The following is a 21,234-nucleotide window of genomic DNA, read 5'->3' as shown; positions in this document are numbered from 1 at the left end:
GTCTGTTTCCTCAGGAGGGACGAGGAGGGTGTGCAGATGACGGCCCAGCAGGTGTTTGAAGAGTTCATCTGCCAGCGTCTCATGCAGGGCTACCAAATCATAGTGCAGCCCAAGGCGCAGAAACCCAACCCTGCCGTCCCGCCCCCACTGAGCAGCAGCCCACTGTACAGTCGAGGTGAGTTGTTCTCCTTGGACTTGTATTTTTTCTTTTCTACTGAATTTGTGCAAGTAGCTTCTCAAGATGGTAGGGAATAGATAAATTCGGGAGTAATTTTTCAACACCAAAGTTTTGCTTTCTGAATTTTACTTTTACATGAGGAATAAAGTCTCTGCTAGGCCCAGATTTATCTTAAAACTCTCTTTAATCTACTGTTCTCCTTTTAAGGAAGGGGATATGATCCAGTTCAGGAATGTCACAGCCTGGCTTTGGCAACACCTACCAATAGCAGGGAGCTGAGCCAGGCGTGAACTATCAAAGTACATTGTGAATATTTTAGACCCGATATTTATTTCTAGCACAGTAGTTGGCACACAGCAGGTTCTCAGATGTTACCTAAACCTGGAATTTATACTCCCCCTGCCTCCCCCCCTCAGCCCCGTTATGGATGCATCTTCTTCTTTTTGTCACTGAAGCTTAGCACGATGAAGCAAGAATGGATCATCTGTGAGTGGTAGAGACTAGTAAGTGACAGAGACTCAGTGAGGCCGATTGAGTTACAGCCAGGCTCTGGAGAGCTCTTCTAAAATAAGTCAGGTAGAGAGAATAAAGTGTGGGTGCCTAGAATCAAGAAGCAGTGATCGCTTCCCAGAACAATCCATGAGTAACCAGTAGTCTCTTGCTTCCTCCTTGTCGCTAATGAGCCTCCCCACTCTCCTAAACTCCCAGCTCAAAGCCTTAGATCATCTTTGGCTCCATTAAAGTGCTTTGGGCCAGAGGATCAAAGTAGTGTGGACCTGTGAGGGGGAGCTTGGTGGTCCATCCAGTTCAGGTCTTGTTGCTTATGATGAAGCTTTTCATGTTCTAGACTGCACTGAATAGTAATCTTCCTGAGTACCAGGACTGTCGGCTTCATGCTTTTATCCTCTATAATGGAAACCATTGTGCCTGGTGTACAACAATATGGGTTGATAAATATAGGAATTCATTCATTCATTCAACAGTATTTTTGAAGCTCCCACTCTGTGGGGCATTTAGTGAGGAAAAATAACATAAGTCAAACTATGAAATATAATTACTCGTTGTGATAAAGATTGTGAGGGAAAAATCAAAGGGCTATGAGAATATTTAATACAGGACTTGATCTGGTCTGGAGGGTCAGGGATGGCTTCCTTGAGGAGGTGATGTTCGAGGTGAGACCTGAACTGTGTGAAGGAGTTACTAGGAAGAGAAGCAGGTTGGGAGTGGTGGGCAGGAGTAGGTAGGAAGAGCATGCCAGGCAGAGGGATTAGTATGTGCAAAAATCCTGTGGCAGGAGGCACTGTGATACTTTCTGAGCACCAAAAAGAAGACTGGTGGGGTCGAGTACAGGGAGTAAGCCAGAGATGTGTCCAGACATGTCAGGAGACCCAGGCCTCACAGGGCCATGTGAAGGATTTTGTTCTTTATCCCAAGAACAGTGGAATGAATTCACCTTTAGTGTCAATGGCCCCATCCAGCCTTCCTACCTGCTTTTCTCTAGAATAGCTGATCAGTTTCCCTTGGTGGTTCATAATTCCTCTGGCATCCAGTTCTGCTCTGGCTGATTCATGAGCCTTATGTCATGGCTAGCTGGCCAGAGTCTACTCACCTTACTGTACCCTTTCTGGCTGTTTTTCCTCCTTCAATAAATTTAATCCTTTTATTTCTATAGTAACAGAAATGGTATCGTTGTTATAACTACTGGAAAAGTGACCACCATAAGTGAGATCACATCTGATTGAAGATTGGTTGACTACAGGTTATGAGACGGACCCTGTTTCAGTAGTGAACAGAACAGCATCAGCCCTTGTCCTCCAAGTTTATTGTCTACTGGGTGAGATAGTCGTTGAACTATTAAACCACAAGTATTTATTTGATTACAGATTGTAAAGAGTGCTGTGCAGGATAAAAACAGGAAGTAATTTAGAGTGGGGTTGGTACTATGCTAGGTGCTCATGAACATTATCCCATGACCTTGTCTTCCTGATAGCCAGCAGGGGGTGGTTGCAAGAAAGAAGGAATGCAGGATGGGGGGCAAGCCCTCTTCCTTCCTTCCTTCCTTCCTTCCTTCCTTCCTTCCTTCCTTCCTTCCTTCCTTCCCTCCCTCCCTCCCTCCTTCCTTCCTTTTCTTTTTTTATTAAAGATTTTATTTATTTGAGAGAGAGAGAGTGAGAGAGCACACAAGTGGGGGGAGGGGCAGAGGGACAAGCAGACACCCTGCTTGACGCAGGGCTTGGTCCAGGACCCTGAGATAATGACCTGAGCTGAAGTCAGACGCAAGCCCACTTTCTAGTTATGGAAAGTGAGACTTGGAGATTTGGTACCCAAGGTCACACCGCTGGCAAATGAAAGTGCTGGGGTTTAACCCAGGGTCCTCTGAGTCAAAGCCTGGCCTCTTATAGGCAGCCTGTCCCTCGCTGCTATCACCTAGGAAGTTTCCACATTCCCGATGAAGGTCCTTTCAACCTCTGCCACCCTCTCTCATCCTGACAACTCCCATGCTGCCTACGCTGTGTGACTGTTTCTCAGAACCACACGAGGGGACTGTTTTATCTCGAGATCATGGGAATCTTGTCTTGGTTCTCTTGTCCATCGAGGCATAGTGTCACTCTCTTGAAAGCTTGTATTCTTCTCGATTCCTCATAATTTCCCTCTTTCTGTTGCACAACTCAGTTCAACTAATATTTTTCAAATACCTGCTGTGGGCACGGCACTTTGTTAGATGCTATGGAAAATTTAAAGACAAACAAGATTGGGTCCCCGGACTCCTGGAACTTCCAGTTTGTCCGGCTGTGAGACACGCACATGTGGAGCCACATCCAGGGTACAATTCAGACAGCTGATGGGATCTGTTAGCTTTCTAGAGGAAGTGGCCTTTGACGGTGACTTTAAATGACCCATAGGATCTTGGTGGTGGCTCAGGAAGAGAAGGCAGAAAAAGCAACCCGAGCAAATGTTTGGAGAAGAAAGGACAGTAGTCCTTTAAGACTGATGCAGGGTTATTGTGGTGTGGGAGTCATGGAAGCTGACGCCAGGTCGGCTGCCACCATGGGGTGAGGACCTCCACTGCTGGGGCGGCAGCTTGTGCTTGAGCGGAGCAGAGTTCCATTTCAGTCCTGGAGTTGACTCTTGGCCTATTAACATCTAATCTAGAACTTTCCTTCTCAGAGGCCAAGGAATCAAGCTGTTCATTCTTTGAGTGCGTCTTCTGGATGCTGTCTGCACTTCTGGGCTCTAATCTGCTGTTGGCTGGTTTAGTGACAGAAAATTCTGCCAACTTTAGGACTTTTTTATTTTTAACCAAAAATAAGTCTTTTCCATGAAACCGTCCCTCAAGAGAAAGAGTTGCTTCTTTTGTTTCTCCTTTTCTGACTGTATATGGAAGAGAAGCTATTGCCTGTTAAAAGAATGTTCCTCAGCCAGATAGAGGATATGATTTTCCCCCCCCCATTAGGCCTTGTGTCCCGAAACCGCCCTGAGGAGGAGGACCAGTACTGGCTGAGTATGGGCAGAACGTTCCACAAAGTGACGCTGAAGGATAAGATGATCACAGTGACACGTTACCTTCCCAAGTGAGTCCTTGGAAATTTCAGGTTTTCAGCTACTGTCCTGAATTGTGTCCACTCTGAACTTCTCTTTATAACACATACTGTGCACCTAGTGAATATGGAATTAGTTATGTGACACATAATTAAAACCAAGGTAGGTTGAGTGGTTGGTTTTCCTTTTCTTGGAATTACTTGTTTGTTTTCTAGGGTTATTTTACCGTTGTAGCTCACCTGCTTCTAAAAGGGACTTGACTCAGCTTATAATGTTTAGCCTGATTCTTAGCAAGCCAATAAGAAATAAAGAATGGGAGGATAAAAGAATGACAGAGTTTAAGAACTGAGAAATTTCCATTACCAGTCCCTTGGGATGAGTTTGTTACCGCACTTTAGGATTGAATGCCAAGGATGTTGCTAACTGTATTGAGATGGAAAGGTCCAGAAGAAAGGGGTTGGGTGGAGGGAGTGATTCTCTTTTGGACTTCTGGGCATGCCCTTTGTTTTTCAGGTACCCTTATGAGTCTGCCCAGATCCACTACACCTACAGCCTCTGCCCTTCCCACTCAGACTCGGAGTTTGTGTCTTGTTGGGTGGAATTCTCCCATGAGCGGCTGGAGGAGTACAAGTGGAATTACTTAGATCAGTATATCTGTTCGGCCGGCTCTGAGGACTTCAGGTCAGAGAACATACTTTGGCTTTCCATCCAGCTACCTTGGGTGTGCCCAACTTTTAACACATCTGTCCTTTTTTTCTGATTACAAAATGATGTTTGTTTTAGAAAACAAGAACAAAAGCACATCTGCATTAGTTAAAAAACTCAGTGACAAGGGTGGTGGTGTTGGTTGCACAACAATGTGGATGTACTTAATGGCATAGAATCGTATACTGAAGGATTGTTAAAGTAGTACATTTTGTTATGCACGTTTTACCACGAAACAACAACGACAGAAACTTCAGTGATGAAGTGCTCTTTGATGGAATGTCAGTGTAGATCATGTTCTGAACCTTTTCCTGACTACCTGTGGTGCTGATTTTTGATTTTTAATTTCTGTGTGTCATTTATGATTGTGATGATAAAAAACCACAACCCCATTGGGTCTGGGTGCACAGAACCAACCATCCTGACATCTCTGGGATGTAAATTAAAAGTACCCTTTGTGCTCTTCCTCTAGAGCTTGTGTTTCAAATGAATCCATGAGATGTAGCATCAGACGAACACTCTCTCAAGGGGAGATGGCCCCTCACATACCAACTGCAAAGACAGGCTTGAAATGGGACCTTTACTGGGAGTGCTTTTTTTTTTTAAAGATGTACTTCTTTTATTTATTTTTTTTCCTATTAAAAAAATTTTAAAATTTTTGTATTGTTATGTTAATCACCATACATAAGATGTACTTCTTTTAGAGAGACAGAGAGGGAGAGCAGGGGGGAGGGGCAGAGGGAAAGGGAGAGAAGCAGACTCCCCACTGAATGCAGAGCTCGATGAGGGGCTTGATCTCCTGACCCTGAGATCATGACCTGAGCCGAAACCAAGAGTCAGACACTCAACCGACTGAGCCACGCAGGTGCCCCGTGAGTGCTTTCATGACCTGCTTTTGTTCTCCACCACCCTCTGTCCTTCCTTTGGCCCTTCACAGCTTAATTGAGTCTCTGAAGTTCTGGAGGACCCGTTTCCTGCTGCTGCCAGCCTGTGTCACTGCCACTAAGCGCATCACAGAAGGGGAAGCCCACTGCGACATCTATGGGGACAGGCCCCGGGCAGACGAGGATGAGTGGCAGCTCTTGGATGGCTTTATCCGCTTTGTGGAGGGTTTGAACCGGATCCGCAGGCGACATCGCTCGGATCGCATGATGCGGGTCGGGCTCCTTGGGCCCCTTGGGGACTGTGCTTGGTCTCTTCCTGTCTCGGGGGCCTCTCTCTGGCCGGTTTATTTACTCATGGGGTTGGGATATGTCTGAGGACACCCAGCCAACTAAGGGCAGATCTGGAATTCTGGGTGTGTGTATACAGTTCTATAAATTTTAACGGATGTATAGATTCATGTAACCACTACAACTATAATCAGGATACCGAGTAGTTCTGTCACTTCCCAAAAAACCCCTCATGCTACCCTTTATAGTCACACTTTGCTCCCACCTCTAACCCCTGGCAGCCACTGGTCTGTTCTCTGTCACTTTACTGTTGTCTTTTCCAAAAGTCATATGCACGGAATCGTATAATGTAATCTTTTGAGAAGCTGCCTTCTTTCACTCAGCACAATGCCTCTGGGATTCATCCAAGTTGTCGCTCGTCTCAGTAGTGCATTCCTTTTTAGTGTGAGTAGTGTTGCATCACCAACTGTGTTTTTAACCCCAAGTTCAGTGTTCTTCCCTGCATACGAGCTACGCTTTGTCCACAGCATTGCTTATGATTAGAAACATTTCAAAAAAAAAGAAAGGAAGGAAGGAAGGAAAAGAAAGAAAGAAACATTTCCAAAAGACCGTGCATGGTGGAAAGAGCTTTGGTCTTGAAACCAGATGATTAAAGCTTGACCTCCAGCTCCAATGGGATTCGGGATAAGTCACTTAACTTCTCTGGAACTCAGTTTCTTCTTCCATGACTTAGATAAAACATTATTTACTTTCTAGATCCAGGACAAGGGTGAAATGATCTGTGGAATCCACCTCAAAGAGGCAGTTTGTTTTGAGTCAACAGGCATTCGAGCCTTCAGCTCAAGCAAAAAGCAGTTTTCAGCATTTACCAAGTAACAAGGGCCTGTGTTGCTGCCTCTGTGAATTGGATTCCCAGAGAGCCTGACACACAACAGATGCAGCAGGCATGCTCTGAGCTGTGAGTGGCATCCACTGAGGGAGCCCACTTGGGCTGATGGCCTTGTTTTCTCTTCTCTGCTTTAGAAAGGGACCACCATGAAAGGCTTACAGATGACCGGGCCCATTGCCACACACTCCCTTGAGTCGACCGGCCCCCCGGTTGGGAAGAAGGGAACCTCAGCTCTGTCTGCCCTGTTGGAGATGGAGGCCAGTCAGAAGTAAGTTCCTGCTTGGGGAGAGACTCGTCCCCACCACACAGGCTCCACAGGTTTTCAGTACCCCACCTTGTGAGTGGGGGTGAAATATGATTTCTATCTGCACGGAGCCTGAAATTAAGAAAAAGATGCATACATGAGCAGAGAACTGGGTTAATACCTGGTAAGTGTCAAATAACATGAAATATGCCAGAAATTATAAACTTGCAGTCTGGGGCTTAATTTGAACTACAAATACATTTGCTTTGGCCCACAAAGTGAGGTTTCTTTGTTTATTTGTTTTTTTTAATAGATTTTATTTTTTAGAGCAGTTGTAGGTTCAAAGCAAACTTGAATGGAAGGAAGAGCTTTCTCATATACTCCCTGTCTCCCACACCTGCATAGATTCCTCCATTGTCAACACCCCCAGCAGAGTGGGCCATTTGTTATAATTGATGAAGCTGCACTGACACATCATCATCACCCAATGTCCACAGTTTACCTTACAGGTCACTCTTGGTGGTGTATATTCTGTGGGTTTCAGACAAATTTGTAATGACATGTAGCTACCATTAAAGAGTAGTTTCACTGCCCTAAAGGCACAAAATATTTTTAAAATATCTGAGCCATGTTTTTTTAGTTTGAAGATTTCAAATACAAATTTGGATTTTATATGAAATTATATAGTATATACAACATAATACACGATTATATTATATATAAAACAATATATTACAGGGCGCCTGGGTGGCTCAGTTGGTTAAGCGACAGCCTTCGGCTCAGGTCATGATCCTGGAGTCCCAGGATCGAGTCCCACATCGGGCTCCCTGTCGACGGGGAGTCTGCTTCTCCCTCTGACCCTCCCCCTCTCATGTGCTCTCTCTCTCTCTCATTTTCTCTCTCAAATAAATAAAATCTTTAAAACAACAACAATATATTACAGATAATATAGCACAACACTGTATTACAGATAATAGATAAAATCCAGCCTTTTGAGAAATAGAAGAGCCTCAGTTATAGTACTGGGTCCACATGCATACCCAGCCATGGGAAGGCTGGTCCTTTAGAATGGGCACGTGCCCTCTGGTTTACCGGAGAACCAGCACACCCTCTAGTCTTGGACTTGCCTTATTCCCTCAGGCGTGTGACCTGGCCAGCTTCTCTAGGCATTTGTGTGGTCCCTTCCGAAACATTAAGTGCTGCATTTCCCAGGACACTGGTAGGGCCACATCTTGCCTGGGAGGGCAGTGACAGCATCCCAGGAGGGGGGATTTGAGTTGGCCTTGCAGGAAAGGAAGCATCTATACAGAGGTGCGGGGGGTGGGGGGGAGCAGGGGCGGGACTTGGGCAAGAGGAGAAAGTACCTCTGTGTGCAGGTGGCACCCACTCTGGGAGTCTTCCCTGCCCCTTCGTCCTCCCAGCCAACTCAGATTCTGTGCTTCCCAGCATCCTGGGCCGACATCCATCAGAGCCCTTTCCAGAATTCTCCAAGGTTTGCTCACAGTCCCCCTGGCTTGCCTGTGCTCTGAGAGTAGAGGCTGTGGGTTGTGCCTGGCACATAGGATGTGCACAGTAAGTAGTCATGGAATGATAGAGGAAGGGGTGCTGAGGGTCCCTGTACAGATGTTGGGGGAGGCTAGAGCTTGTCTGTCTGGGCTGTGTGGTGCCCAGCAGGAACCTGTGCACATTACGCTTTCCAGAAGTCACATTGAGTGAGCTTGAGTCATCGTGGAGATGCAATTGGACCGACAGGTGGGAAGTTGGATGCCAAGCTGTCCTTACACATTCTCATAGCAAGAGGGATCCTTTGCAAGTTTTTTTATTTTAATGGAAAATTTAAATTTTAATGGAAAATTTCAAACAGATAAACTAGGCTAGTATGATAAATCCCTGTTTACCTGTCACGTGGCTTCGATGATTATCAACTCATGGCCAATCTTATTTCATTTATTGCAACATATGCATTGCTCTCACCTTCCCTTTTTATTCTTTATTAAATTTCAGACATCATATTTCTTCATCTATAATATTTCAGTATGTGTCACTGAAAGAGAAGTACCCCTTTAAAAAAAAAAAAAGAAGTACCCTAATACTGTAATTTGTCTAAAAGGTTATAGTCATTCCTTAATATCATGAAATATCCAGTCAGTGTCTTTGGTAGAAGTGTTTTCTGAGATGAGCCCCATGTATAGGAAGGCCTGGGAGGTGGGCCCCAAGAGGCAGAGACCCTTTGGCAGGCTCCTACTAGTCAGGCAAGAGGCCACAGAGGCTGGAGAGAGGGTGATAAAGAATGGAAAGGAAGGGACACTGGGGGGGTGTGGGCAAATGTTGGGCTCATTACTGAGGGAACTGGGTCTGTTTACTTTGTCTGACCAAGGGAAGAGCCCAGAACTCAGCCTGGCAGGTTCTCCCTGTAACTAATCACAGATCTTTCCCGCTGGAAAAAAGAACAAGGAACATATGTTGCTGGGAGCGGTGTGAAGCTGGGGGTGGGGGAGATCTTATTTATAATTTGTCAGTGAGTCATCGTTTAATATGCTCCAAGGAGCCTCTTTCTGCTCAGACTGGAAGAGGAAGGGTAGTTGGGGTGGTAGTGTCCCCCCATGTGTAGGGAAAGATTCTCAGCTAACCTCACAGCAGGAGGCAGGACAGAGAGACCCGAGATTTATTCTCTCCCCAGATGACTGCTCTTGGGTGACTTGCTATGTTTTCTCAATGCAGGAGGTAGAGCAGAGGGAGCCAGACCTTTATATAATGTTTGCTCACAGTGTTTTTTATTTGTGTGCTTTTCTTTTGCTTTTGCAGCACCAAGCAGATCCAGTTTTATTTATTATGAAAAACAATGCTATAGCGATATGGAAAAGAATTTATAAAATTTCATCTGTAGTCCTGCCATCTTACCATAAACTGTGTCTGTTTCTTCCATTTCTCTTATAGTCTGTATCTGAAGTCATGTACGTTTTGTCAGGCTCTTGTGGAAGATAGAGAGAGGCCCCAGAAGTCTCAGCCTTCTGCTCATTGTCTGCATGGCTGGGACCAGTCTGGGCAGCTGGTTCTGGCTCAGCTGCTCCTAATAGATGAGGATAACCTGATGACAGCCAAGTCAGGACAGAGACCACCAAAAGGCTTTTGTCACTGCTTCCGTGGAGGCTTGGCCGGCAACTCCGTCCCGGCAGAAGGCAGTGTGCCTCCGTGTATGTTTTCACATATACATATGTATAGTATAACTGCTTGTTTTCGGGCAGGTTCCCTTCTGAGCCATTAGACAGGGAGCCTCCAAGGGCAAGGACAGGGTTTTACTCGCCTCTGAATCCCTGAATCTTAGTCCACAGGTCCCCACAAGGAAGGCAACTCAGTAAATGGGGATTGTCATGTGCATCTGAGGGGACACGGGAGGGGTAACCAGGGCTTCCTGTCCCCGCAGCCTTGGGGAAGTACGAGAGAATGTTACAGTGTGCATTTGTGGATGAGGCTCAGAGGAAAACACACTTCAATGTGATAGAGAGAGACAGTGTGGTGTAGGGACATGGGAAAGAATTGAGCATTTGTTCCGCTTTTCCTCTATGAATTATACCTCAGAGTAAACAAGTAATTGGTGTAGGGAGGTTTGTCTTTGTTCAGTATTGCAGCTCATAGCTTCAGAAGGAATGATAGACTATTACCATGTGTGATCTTTAACAAACTTGTGGATCTAACAGAGTTCACCAGTGGCCACTAATATCACCAGAGAGAGAGGGCCAGACATTATAGGCCTCCAGATAGAAATACACAACACCACTTAAGAGTTCTTGCCCAAAATTGAACCTGAACTGCTCAAGCCATTAGATAGAACTTCTAGTTCTCAGGAAGTAAGTAAACAAGGCACAGAGGAACATGATAAACAGTAAAGGGAGAAAATCAGCACATCCAGACTGTGAATTTACAGGACAAATGAGCTACTTTCTTCGACAAATAAATTGTAAAGATAAAGAGAAATGAAGAGGAATTTATGGCTTAAAAGAGAATTAAGAGACATAACTTATTGCAGCGTAGGGACCTTAGTTGAAACCTGTTTTGAACAAACTGTACAAATGATTTTGGGGAGACAATTGGTGAAATATTTGATATTAGAAAATTAAAAAATGTTCAAGTGTGTTGGAATTGTGGTTATGTTTTTTCAAAAGTTCTTTTAGGGATACAGTGCATACTGAAGTTCTTATGGATGAAATGATATGTATGAGTTTTGCTTCAAAATAATTGGGGTGTGTAGATAAGGGGTATAGATGAAACATGATTGGCTCTAAGTATATAATTTGGGGGGCTGGGTTTGTAGGGACTCATTATCTTAGCCTTTTTACTTGTGTTTGTGTTTGAAATTTTTCCATAATAAAAAGTAGGGGGGAAAAAAGAGTATAACAGGTTACCATGGAAACTGATTTTTAATCTCTGGTATGAGATTGCTTGACAATCTGTAACAAACATGTCAGAATGTAAGAGTAGGGCAGTCTCACAGACTGGGTTCTTGGGGAGGCAGACTGAGATGGAGTTTAACATGCAGGATGTTTATTAAGGCAAGTCCGTGGGCTCAGGATGTGCGGGAGGGAGGAGGAAGTGGACAGAGGGAGAAGTCCAGGTGCAGCGCAGGGCCAGGGACAGCCTTGGGCCACCTCACTCAAGCCCTGGAGCTAGAAGAGCCTTCAGGGATGAGCCCAGTTAGACCAACATGGCCAGACCTGTACACCCCCTCGTTGATCATTCATTGTCTGTGGGCCGCTGCGGGGGGTGGGGGTGGGGGGGGCAGCAAGAGCTCTGCAGTTGGGGCTGTCCCTGAAGGGGCCGACAGCTGAGGCAGCTGGACAATGTGCCCAGATACTGTGGCAGCAAGGCCACAGCAGAGGGATCTGGGCGGTGCCTCACAGTGTCCACCACACGAAGTATATGTTGCAATAAGAATGAAGACTTAAGACTATATATAATGTGAGACTTCTGGAATCTACGAAATAAAAATTCAGTGATGTGTTGAAGCAGTCTAATTTGGGGGAGCATTTAAGTTACGATAGCCCATAGTTATTTTTAGTACAGATAAAAGGAAAATAAACATGGAAGTACGCTTTTATGTGCATCAGAACTGAGGTGGGATAAGATGTCCTAAGAAACCATAGTTGTCTTGGGTTATGAGACAGTGCCTGCTAGATTTGTGTGGTTGGGGGGGAGGCAGGGATATAAGGGCTTGCATTTGAAAAATTAGCATATAAGCCTTCAAAATGTATGGGGAATCAACACATTTCCCCATATAGTTTATGCCACATGTTAATGCAACCCTAATTTTCAGAATATGCTTCTGCTGGTATATATAAGAAAAACTGAGAACAAGTCTTCCCAGCAGATTAAAAAAATGGTGTTCATGGATGGAGTCACTCACACCATGTCACGTCACTTTTCAAAGTAATAGGTACCGCCATAGTGCTTTTTAAATTGGGCTCTTTCGGGGCGCCTGTGTGGCTCGGTCGTTAAGCATCTGCCTTCGGCTCAGATCATGATCCCAGGGTCCTGGGATCGAGCCCTGCTTGGCGGGAAGCCTGCTTCTCCCTCTCCCACTCCCCCTGCTTGTGTTCCTTCTCTCGCTGTGTCTCTCTCTGTCAAATAAATAAATAAAATCTTTTTAAAAATAAGTAAATAAATAAACTGGGCTCTTTTCTTCTTTACCTTGGAGGAAGGCTGATTGTTCAGGACAATGAATGCAATTAAGGGTATTTGTCGGGCCTGAAGGAGAAACAGAGCAGAAGTGTGTGTTTCAGAGGCGACAACAGAACTGCCTTCATTTCATCTTGGCTGACATGGGCCCTTTACCAGGGGCCTTTCAGCAAGCTACAGACATGTTTTTCATCTTTCAGGTGTCTAGGAGAACAGCAGGCAGCTGTGCTTGGTGCCAAGAGCTCCTCCCAGCCGGCTGAGAGCAGCAGTGTTGCCATGACTCCCACCTACGTGGACAGCCCACGAAAGGTAAAGGGGACCACTCCAGCACGGAGCTGCCTCGTGCTCTCAGGGACCTGATGTGGAGGGTCGTTCGAATCCAGGGATGAATGTGCTGAGGATTTGGATGAATTCTACCCTGAACCCTCTTAAGCATTATGATTTCTGTGGAAGCAGTTTCTGCTCGCAGTTGTAAGGAAGTTAACTGCTAGATAAATGCAGATACAACATAGTCGAGCTCAACTATATTGGTCAAGTCCCAAGATCTGGCTTGAGCTGTGAAATTGGCCATCTGGTTTTCCTTCAGCCACATCTTTGGCTCTCCCAGACAGGAGGTAGAAAGCTGGTGGGGCAGCTCCTAGGAGAGCTCACTCTTTGATAAAGAAATTCCTATCAGTCTGCTTAAACTCCTGAGAAATATAGTCAAATGGAAGCATCTCCTGGGGGAAAAGATCAAAACGTGGGGCCTTGGGCCTCTGTATGGAATAGCAAGTACAGTTAAGGGGCCCAAAACTCCATAGGTCAGGCTTTTTGTATCCTTTAAAACCAATAAACTTGGCTCTGTCTACTCATTCAGGGAAATTCAGAATGTGAGATCATTCTGGTATGGGCGTCACGGTGAGCTGACTGTGCATTCTCTTACCTGGTCTCTATCACTAGAAGATGAAGGAGATTCAATAGATGTATTTTATTTTTCAAAACTGTGGCCAACTTGTATGCTTGTAGATCTATCTATGGATTTGTTTATTTCACTTCCTTACCTTGAAAATTTTCTAGTCGTTAAGTATTTTTCAAAAGCATGATTTTTAAAAAATACATAATATTTCATCATATGGATAGACCTTCATTTATATTTTTTGTTAAAAATGTAGATGATTTTTGATTTTTAAAAAGAAGTTTTGGTAATTATTCCTTAAGTTTTTACAGTTATTCTGCATGGTATCACAATTATAAATAATACTGCAAACTACATCCGTGCACATAATTATTTGACCACCTCTCTTATTATTTCTTTGGGATAAATTTATCCCACAAGGATGGAGGGATTAAAATCCGAGAAAGAGGGACGCCTGGGTGGCTCAGTTGTTAAGTGTCTGCCTTCCGCTCAGGTCATGATCCCAGGGTCCTGGGATCGAGCCCCGTGTCGGGCCCCCGCTTGGTGGGAAGCCTGCTTCTCCCTCTCCCACTCCCCCTGCTTGTGTTCCCTCTCTCGCTGTGTGTCTCTAGCTGTCAAATAAATAAAAATCTTAAAAAAATAAATAAATAAATAAAATCCGAGAAGGTGTATCAACTGAGATTATAAGCAGCTTATGTATTCTGTAGACCAGAGGTTGGCAAATCTAAATAAACATTTTAGGCTTTGTGAGCCAAGAGGCAAGATCAAGGCTATATGTAGGCACTTTTTTTTTTTTTTAAATGTTAGGTACTTCTATATCCATTTAAAATTTTAAAACCCACCCTTAGCTCACAGACTATAATACACCAGTAGCCTGCAGGCTGTAGTTTGCTCACCCAGCTCTAGGAAGTGACTTTAGGTATAGTCCCAAGGATAGTCTCTACATAAAGAATGATCTGTCCGGCAAGAAAGAATCTTTTCACATGTACATAAATCTCAGCAGCATTAGCCCCTCTGCTTCTGTATGTTGTAGCAGGAAGGGACACAGATGAGAATGCATAGGCACCCTGCGTGCTGCCCACTAGCTGTTACCCATACTTACTGCCATCTTTGAGGATGAGAACCAGTGTCTGGGACAGGCCTGAGAAGTAGGGAACTTATAGAACCACAAGCATTAAGGTTAAAATGCACCAATGGCCAAATATTAGATGGCCGTTTAGAACATTCTTCTCATTTTCCAACTGAATGCTAAAATCCACCTGGATGGTTATCATTTGTGGCAGATGTAGATCCCCAGATGGTCAAAGGGAAGCGAAGATGTTTTGAGGTGGTCAAAGGGAAGGCCTCTAGGTGACACACTCAGAAATGCCAACAGTGTTTCCAGTTAGCATCTTGTGTTAGGGTGCGGAGAGTGGTCCCTGAAATTGCATCTCCATAGCCACGCGTGTCCATGGTTTGTTAGTTGAGTTCAAAGTGGTTGATGGGAAATGGCAGCAGTATTGATAAAATGGACCCCTGCATAGTTCAGTGATTCTACTTTGAGAATTGAAGAAAAGTTGTAAGAAAGCGGACCTTCAGACTTATCAAGTGCCATTTCCAAATTTCAGTGATAAAATTTAACTAAAAAGTAAAAATATTTGGAAGGGACAAGAGGACACTTCTTGACTTTAAGAAAGATGAAAGGAGGGGTCTTCGAGAAAGTCCTCTATGTCATTTTTGTTTCAAATACAGGGCAGCCTGGACCCCACAAGACTAGGGTTAGGAGGAGAAGGCCGCTTCAGAACTCTCCCACCTCCCCACCCCCACCCTATGAATGCATATGTTTCTGACACTATATATGTCTCAACTCCTTGGTTATTTTGTTACACAAACCAGTGGAGGAGAAGGTATTGCTGCTTCTGGATCCCAACTTTTCCTGCTGTTGAATCCTCTTCTCCCATCTGGCTGCCATGTTTATTAACTGAAAACCTCAAACCTCTGTATGTCTCCAAGAGGGCTGCTGGTCACCCAGCCAGGTGGGAGGCCAGGAAGCAACCCCTGAAGGCTTTCCCCCACCATCCCCACCAAGCAGCTCTGTGGCCTTTTCCTCTCCCTTGACATAGGTCTGAAGAAAGTTCAGAGCTATGTGGGAGGGTGCGACATCCAAGCCAGGCTCTGATGAGACCTGAGGGAGCTTGGACGCACCTTCTATCCCTGTGCTTGCTCCCACACAGATGGGACATTCTGCCCAGGAAGGTGTGAGTTCCCGCTAATGCTTTGCATTTGGATATGGTCCTTCTGGGTGGATCTCTCTCTCTCTCTCTGTTTCCCCTCCATTCCCCTCACGTGCCCTTGTTTCTCTCTTTCCCTCCTTGTTTTTATTTTTATTTTTTTCTTTCGCCACCCCCCCCACCCCACCCCCGACGGCTCACCACGGGTCCACACTCACCCCTTCACTCCCTCGCATTCGCTGCTGCTGCTGCTTCCTCCTCCTCTGACTTCAGGATGGGGCCTTCTTTATGGAGTTTGTCCGCAGCCCGCGCACAGCGTCGTCCGCCTTCTACCCACAGGTCAGTCAAACTCCGAGGGCTCTGCAGCCCGGGCATGCCTGTCCCATCAGCAGAGGCCTTCTGCTCGGCTCTGAACACATGGAAGTGGGCTGAAACTGAGTTTGAAGGGCAGCTGAAATTGAATTCGGTCTCAGAGGTGTGCAGTCCCTTCCGCGGGGTCGGCAGCGGCAAAGGGGGATGCAAATGGTTAATGCAGGAGAGCAGACAAGCACATCAGCATTGACGCTCGTGTGTCCCAAGTCTGCCTGTCTGTTCCGCGTGGTTGCCACTGAGTCTCTGCCACATCAGCAGCATCTTCCCTTTTAGATGTTTTGTCCATATAATATAAGCAACGTAAAATATGCTTTCTTAAGAACTGAACACTTAACTTTTTTCCTCCAAGTACAACCTGATAAATTCATAGCAGTGTGACAGGAAGTGGTGGAGAAACAACAAACATTTATTAATAGGCATACGCTTCGTCATAGGCTAGTGGTGGATGAACCTGGGCAGCTCGCCTCGCCTCTGGACTTCCCTTAACTCATTTGTCAAATAAAGGGTTTAGACCAGACCTCCATAGGCCTTCCAAGACTAAACAGTCTTCAGTTGCTCTGTGCCAAACACGTAGTATTCTCTCATTTCATCCTCACTACATGGCCTGTGAGTTAATTTATCCTAAGTTGATACATGGAGAAATTGGAGGACAAAGAAGTTGTGCTTTACACAGTACGGGATAGAGCTGGGATTTAAATCCAGGACCAACAGGCTTGACTTGTGACCCCTGCTCTGTAATTGGCTTTAGTAATTACTGTTCTGATAGGTCCTAGGGGAAGAGAAACTGGACTCTCTGCCCTTTATTGAGGCCCCTAAGTATATGAAATTGACTTAGTTACAGAGATTTGAAAGAGTTGAGAGGGTTTATGGAGGAACAGGTGGACTAAGGAGGACAGGACTTGGGAGGTTCAAGGGCAAAGGTTAAGGGATCCCTATTTGGTGAAAGTCAGAAAGCCAACATTGAGTCCTTACTCTGTTGGCTACTTTGCAAAGGGCTTTGCACACACAGTCTTCGCAACAGTCTATGAGGTGTAGATGTTATCACGCCATTTTCCAGATAAAGAAACTGAGGTTTAATACATTATCTGGTCAAAGGCACACAAGTCGTGAGTGGCTGAGCCCCTGCACCATTTAGCACACTGTGCCTGGAGGGAAAGGGGGTAGTGAGCATTGGAGTCTTCCCTTTCTTAAGAGGTCGGATGGTGCTGTGCCTGTCTGTGCAGGTCTTCAGAGGTCTGTGCTTGCCTTTTCCCAGTGAGCTGTGTGACCCTGGCCAAATCCCAATTGGGATCTGAGTTCTAATCAAGAATCTCTGATCTCTGAGTGTGGGAGGCACGCTGCATTTTTGGTGTAAATCAAACTCAGGGTGGAGTTATTAACCTTTTACTTTCTAACAAGAGACTCTGGTGAAAAGTTTTGGACTTGGGTTAGAATTTAACATACGAAAAATCAGCAGAGCCAGAAGAGAATTGTTTTATAAGTCCCGTAATAATGTAGCAGTCCCCACAGCTTCACATGGCGGAATTCCAGATGGAACAAAAATGACAAGTTCCCACAGTTGGAAATCACATATAAAAATGAGCTGTTGGGAGAGGCACGTGAATAAAGTTTATATGACCGACCAAGTGTGTTGTTAAGCTTACACATAAATCAAAAAATTGTCTCTGCTCATATATAGTGAGGGATCCTCTATACTGATACAAATGAAATTGTGCTTGATTTGTTTTTGTTTGTTTTATTTATTATTGTTGTGTTAAAATATACGTAACATGGAATTTGCTGTGTTTGTTTTCTAACACGGTGCATGGAGAGGGGCACTGAAGTCAGAGGGCTCCCTTCAGGTTTCGTCTTCAGCACTGTACCAGGGAGCTGCTTTAGGCATGTGAATTAACCTCCTGAACCTCAGTTTCCTCATTTGAAGGAAATAAAAATATCTTCTTTGTAGTGTAGTTTTGAGGATTAGAAAGAATATTCATTTCTCAACAGACTTCAAGGGAATGAAATCCTATAAAGCATTTTTCTGTGCACCAAGCAGTTAAGTAACAGGTCAAGGACAACTAGATAACTAGAAAAGCCCCACGTATTTGGAAACTAGGTAACACACTTCTAATAATGCCTGAGGCAGAAACAATATTGCATGTTGCATGGAATGTGGTGGCCAGATACTGGCTGGGATTAGGATAGGATTCCTCGGTGCCAGGTTTCTGTGTCCATTTCAGACAGCTGCTTATTAGAGCCTACTCCCCCATTCCTGCAGCCCCTGCTCTCCATCCTAATTCCCAGACCAGGAAGTACGAAGAGTGGGTCATGAGCTCCTTAAGAGAATGGTGCTACATGTTAAAAGACTGTCAGTAGGGGCACCTGGGTGGCTCAGTTGGTTGGGCATCTGCCTTTGGCTCGGGTCATGATCCTGGGGTCCTGGGATCGAGCCCCACGTTGGGCTCTCTGCTCGGCAGGGAGCCTGCTTCTCCCTCTCCCTCTGCCTGCCACTCTCTCTTTCTCTGTCAAGTAAGTAGATTTAAAAAAAAAAAAAAAAGACTGTCAGTGTGGAGGCTCTGGCGTCAGACTGGTTGTGAGCCTTTGGCAGCTATACTAGCTATACTAACCTCCCTGAACCTCAGGTTTCTCATCTGCAGAATGGGACTAATTGTGTTTTCTTTGTAGGATTGCTGTGAGAGGGAACTGAGATGAAGCATCTGTGTGGTTAGCTCAGACCCTGGCACGTAGTAAATTCCCCATACATGTATCTATGTGTGGGAGAGGGGAGGGAAGACAGGGGCTGGGGGTACCAGGTAGTGAACCAGCTTGATTGGGCCAGTCAGCTATTTTCCCTGAGTGTGTGCGTGTGTAAAAATGTGCTGGGCCTGGGTGACCTCTCCTAGGCCTTTTATCTCTGAAATTCTGGCGTGACCCTGTTGGACCTCATAAAAGTAAGTCCTGCAGCTCTGACTGAGTCGCCAGGGTGTTGCCTGTGATTTTTGTCCTTCACAATAGCTCTCTGCTCAGAAGGGGTTCCTTGTGGCCAAGGGGGAGGAGGGCATCACCTAGACTCTGACACTGCTCACGGTAGGAAGTGCCTGTAAAATTAAAACAGACAGCTGTGCGCAGAGGGTTCCAGGGAACAGGGCCGTGCACCAGTCTTGGAAAATAGGTTCCTTGTGCCACCAGTTCATCATTCTAATGATAATGAACACGTCACTCTGTCCGATAACTGGAACAGAACAACACAGTTCTCTCTGTGCCCTGCTCTCTGGAAATCGATTTTTATCATCACAAACTTGACACAAGAATTTGGAGGGCATGAGAAGCCCTTGGTAATGAGATTTTCCTCAGAAGTCAGCCTGATATCTTTAGTCTGCAGTTTTGGAGCCTGAAGGAATATCACAGTCAAGCGGAACAGGCTCCTGCCACCTGAGGCCTGAGCTGATGTTAGGTTCTCTTTCCTCCCCCCATTCCCTGACCCCCAGCCAGTTACTCTCACAAGCAGGCGTGGGTCTCAGGGGCTCAGTCCAGCAAGAACTCACCTGCTTCTCTCTTTCACTTCCATCACCACCGCCCCACCCCCAGTCCCTATGACCATTTCTCACCCTGGTTCTGAAGGAGCCTCCAGCATGGTCTCCTTGCTTCCATCCTGGCCCTCGGCAGTCTGTTTCCCAGCCTGCATCCAGGGTTTACCTTTCCACAGTGTATTAGCTTGGACTGCTGTAACAGAACACCACAGACTAGGGGCTTAAGCAGCGCATTGGCTTCTTATGGTTCTGGAGGCTGAAAAGTCCAAGATCAAGGTGCTGATACATTCACTTCCTGGTGAGGGCCCTCTTCTGGCTTGCAGAGGGCTACCTTCTCCTATGTCCTCAGGTGGCAGACAGAGCGAGCTCTGGTCTCTCCTCTTATGATTAATCCCATCATGGCTTTACCCCCATGGCCCCATCTAAACCTAATCAGTTCCCAAAGGCCCCACCCCCAAATATAATCACTTACGGATTAGGGCTTCAACATCTGAATTTTGGGGGTACACATTCAGTCTATCCTTTCTTTCCTTTAGGATAAAGGCCAAAATCCTTATGATGGCCTGGAAAGGCCTGCATGATCAAGGCCCTCCCTCCCTTTCCAGCCTCATCTTCTGTCATCCTCTTCCTCACTCTTGGACTCTAGTGACAGGAGCCTTTCTCCACACTGCTCTAGGCACCAGGTTTCCTGCCACAGTGCCTTGGCACACAGTATTCCTTCCCTCTGTGCCTGGTTAACTCCTAGCCATCTAGTCAAATCCTACATCTTAGATTCACATAGCTCCGGTGCGCCTCCTTTCCGCTCTTCTCCCAGTTCTACCTCTGTGTTTGTATGACTGGGATTTGATTAGTGCCCAACTTCATGAGACCGTAAGCCTGTAAGCACCCATAGGGCGGCTGCCATGTCTGTGTTGCCCTGTTGATTCTTCAGCACCTAGCCTGGCATTTAGGAGTGGCTCAGTAAGTGCTGTCTTAGACATACTGATGGCGGAGATAGACACAAAAAATGTTTATTTAAACAATGGAACAAGAACAAAAAAAGTGGAACCCTTTTTTTTCCTGGTGGATAAATTACACCAAACCCTGAACTATCACCCAACAAACAGAACATTCTGGCTTAAGTATGTGGGAGATTGGAGAAGGGTCCCAGCCCCCAGCAGGGGCGCCCTGTGATGGCCCCAGCAATGTACCGCAGGCCCCCAGGCTTTTGCAGAGTGCACTTTGAAGCCACGGCTGTTAGGGCCGCAGTTTTCTGCATGCTCGTGGGAGCCCTGGGAAGTCAGAGTCAGTGACCGAAAGTGGACTTTTTACCCTTTGATCTGTTTTCTCTCTTTGGAGACATGAGTGAACAAAAAGCTCATGTCCCTGGGGGCTCAGTTCCCCCCACCCCCGGAGGACCTTAGGGTCATATTAATCAACTGTTGCCCTCTTCTAAACCCTCCACCGTCAGTCAGGTTCTTATCAGAAATCTATGTGCAAGACTTTCGCCAGGAGCACAGTTTTACCTGCAGGACATTCATTTCATTCCCAGCTCCTGAAAACATGTTCAGCCTTGCTGTGCATTTTTAATTTTTGAAGTGGTTGGAAATATTTAAAAATCAGGAGGTTTCATACAGAAACCAGGTTTCTGTCTTGTATTATAAAATAAGCTAGACATGGGGCCTGGCTTCCTTCCCGGCAACAGTCATAGGGCCTTGGAGCAGCCCGTGGCCTTTCCTTTTCTTTTCCTTTTTTTAATAGCCAGCTGTGCCAATATAGATCTACGGTCCCTATACATATTTTTGTTTGCCACCTTTGCTCTAGAGCAGTGTTGTCCAATAGAACTTTCTGCCCTGATGGAAATGTTC

General features: G+C 45.6%; 1 protein-coding gene across 13 annotated transcripts in view; it reads left to right on the top strand.

Moving 5' to 3' along the window:
* DEPDC5 (DEP domain containing 5, GATOR1 subcomplex subunit) overlaps nucleotides 1–21,234 on the top strand; it is a 122,333-nt gene that overhangs the window by 73,743 nt on the left and 27,356 nt on the right. For 8 of the 13 annotated variants that reach the window (XR_014139732.1, XR_014139733.1, XM_081801751.1 and 5 more), the window contains 7 exons: nucleotides 15–175; nucleotides 3,633–3,750; nucleotides 4,232–4,399; nucleotides 5,361–5,580; nucleotides 6,619–6,752; nucleotides 12,602–12,710; nucleotides 15,780–15,845. Coding sequence is in view for 9 of the 13 variants with exons in the window: in XM_081801751.1 (XP_081657877.1) it covers nucleotides 15–175; nucleotides 3,633–3,750; nucleotides 4,232–4,399; nucleotides 5,361–5,580; nucleotides 6,619–6,752; nucleotides 12,602–12,710; nucleotides 15,780–15,845 (976 nt within the window). In the remaining 4 variants the exon portion in view is untranslated. Of the gene's footprint in view, nucleotides 1–14; nucleotides 176–3,632; nucleotides 3,751–4,231; nucleotides 4,400–5,360; nucleotides 5,581–6,618; nucleotides 6,753–12,601; nucleotides 12,711–15,779; nucleotides 15,846–21,234 lie in introns of those variants that run through there. The other 5 variants (XM_081801752.1, XM_081801749.1, XM_081801748.1 and 2 more) reach the window with 2 other exon arrangements.

Source organism: Leptonychotes weddellii, chromosome 13 (assembly GCF_054177405.1).
Source record: "Leptonychotes weddellii isolate Sample4059 chromosome 13, ASM5417740v2, whole genome shotgun sequence".
Taxonomy (NCBI): domain Eukaryota; kingdom Metazoa; phylum Chordata; class Mammalia; order Carnivora; family Phocidae; genus Leptonychotes; species Leptonychotes weddellii.
This window is presented reverse-complemented; position numbering and strand designations above follow the sequence as displayed.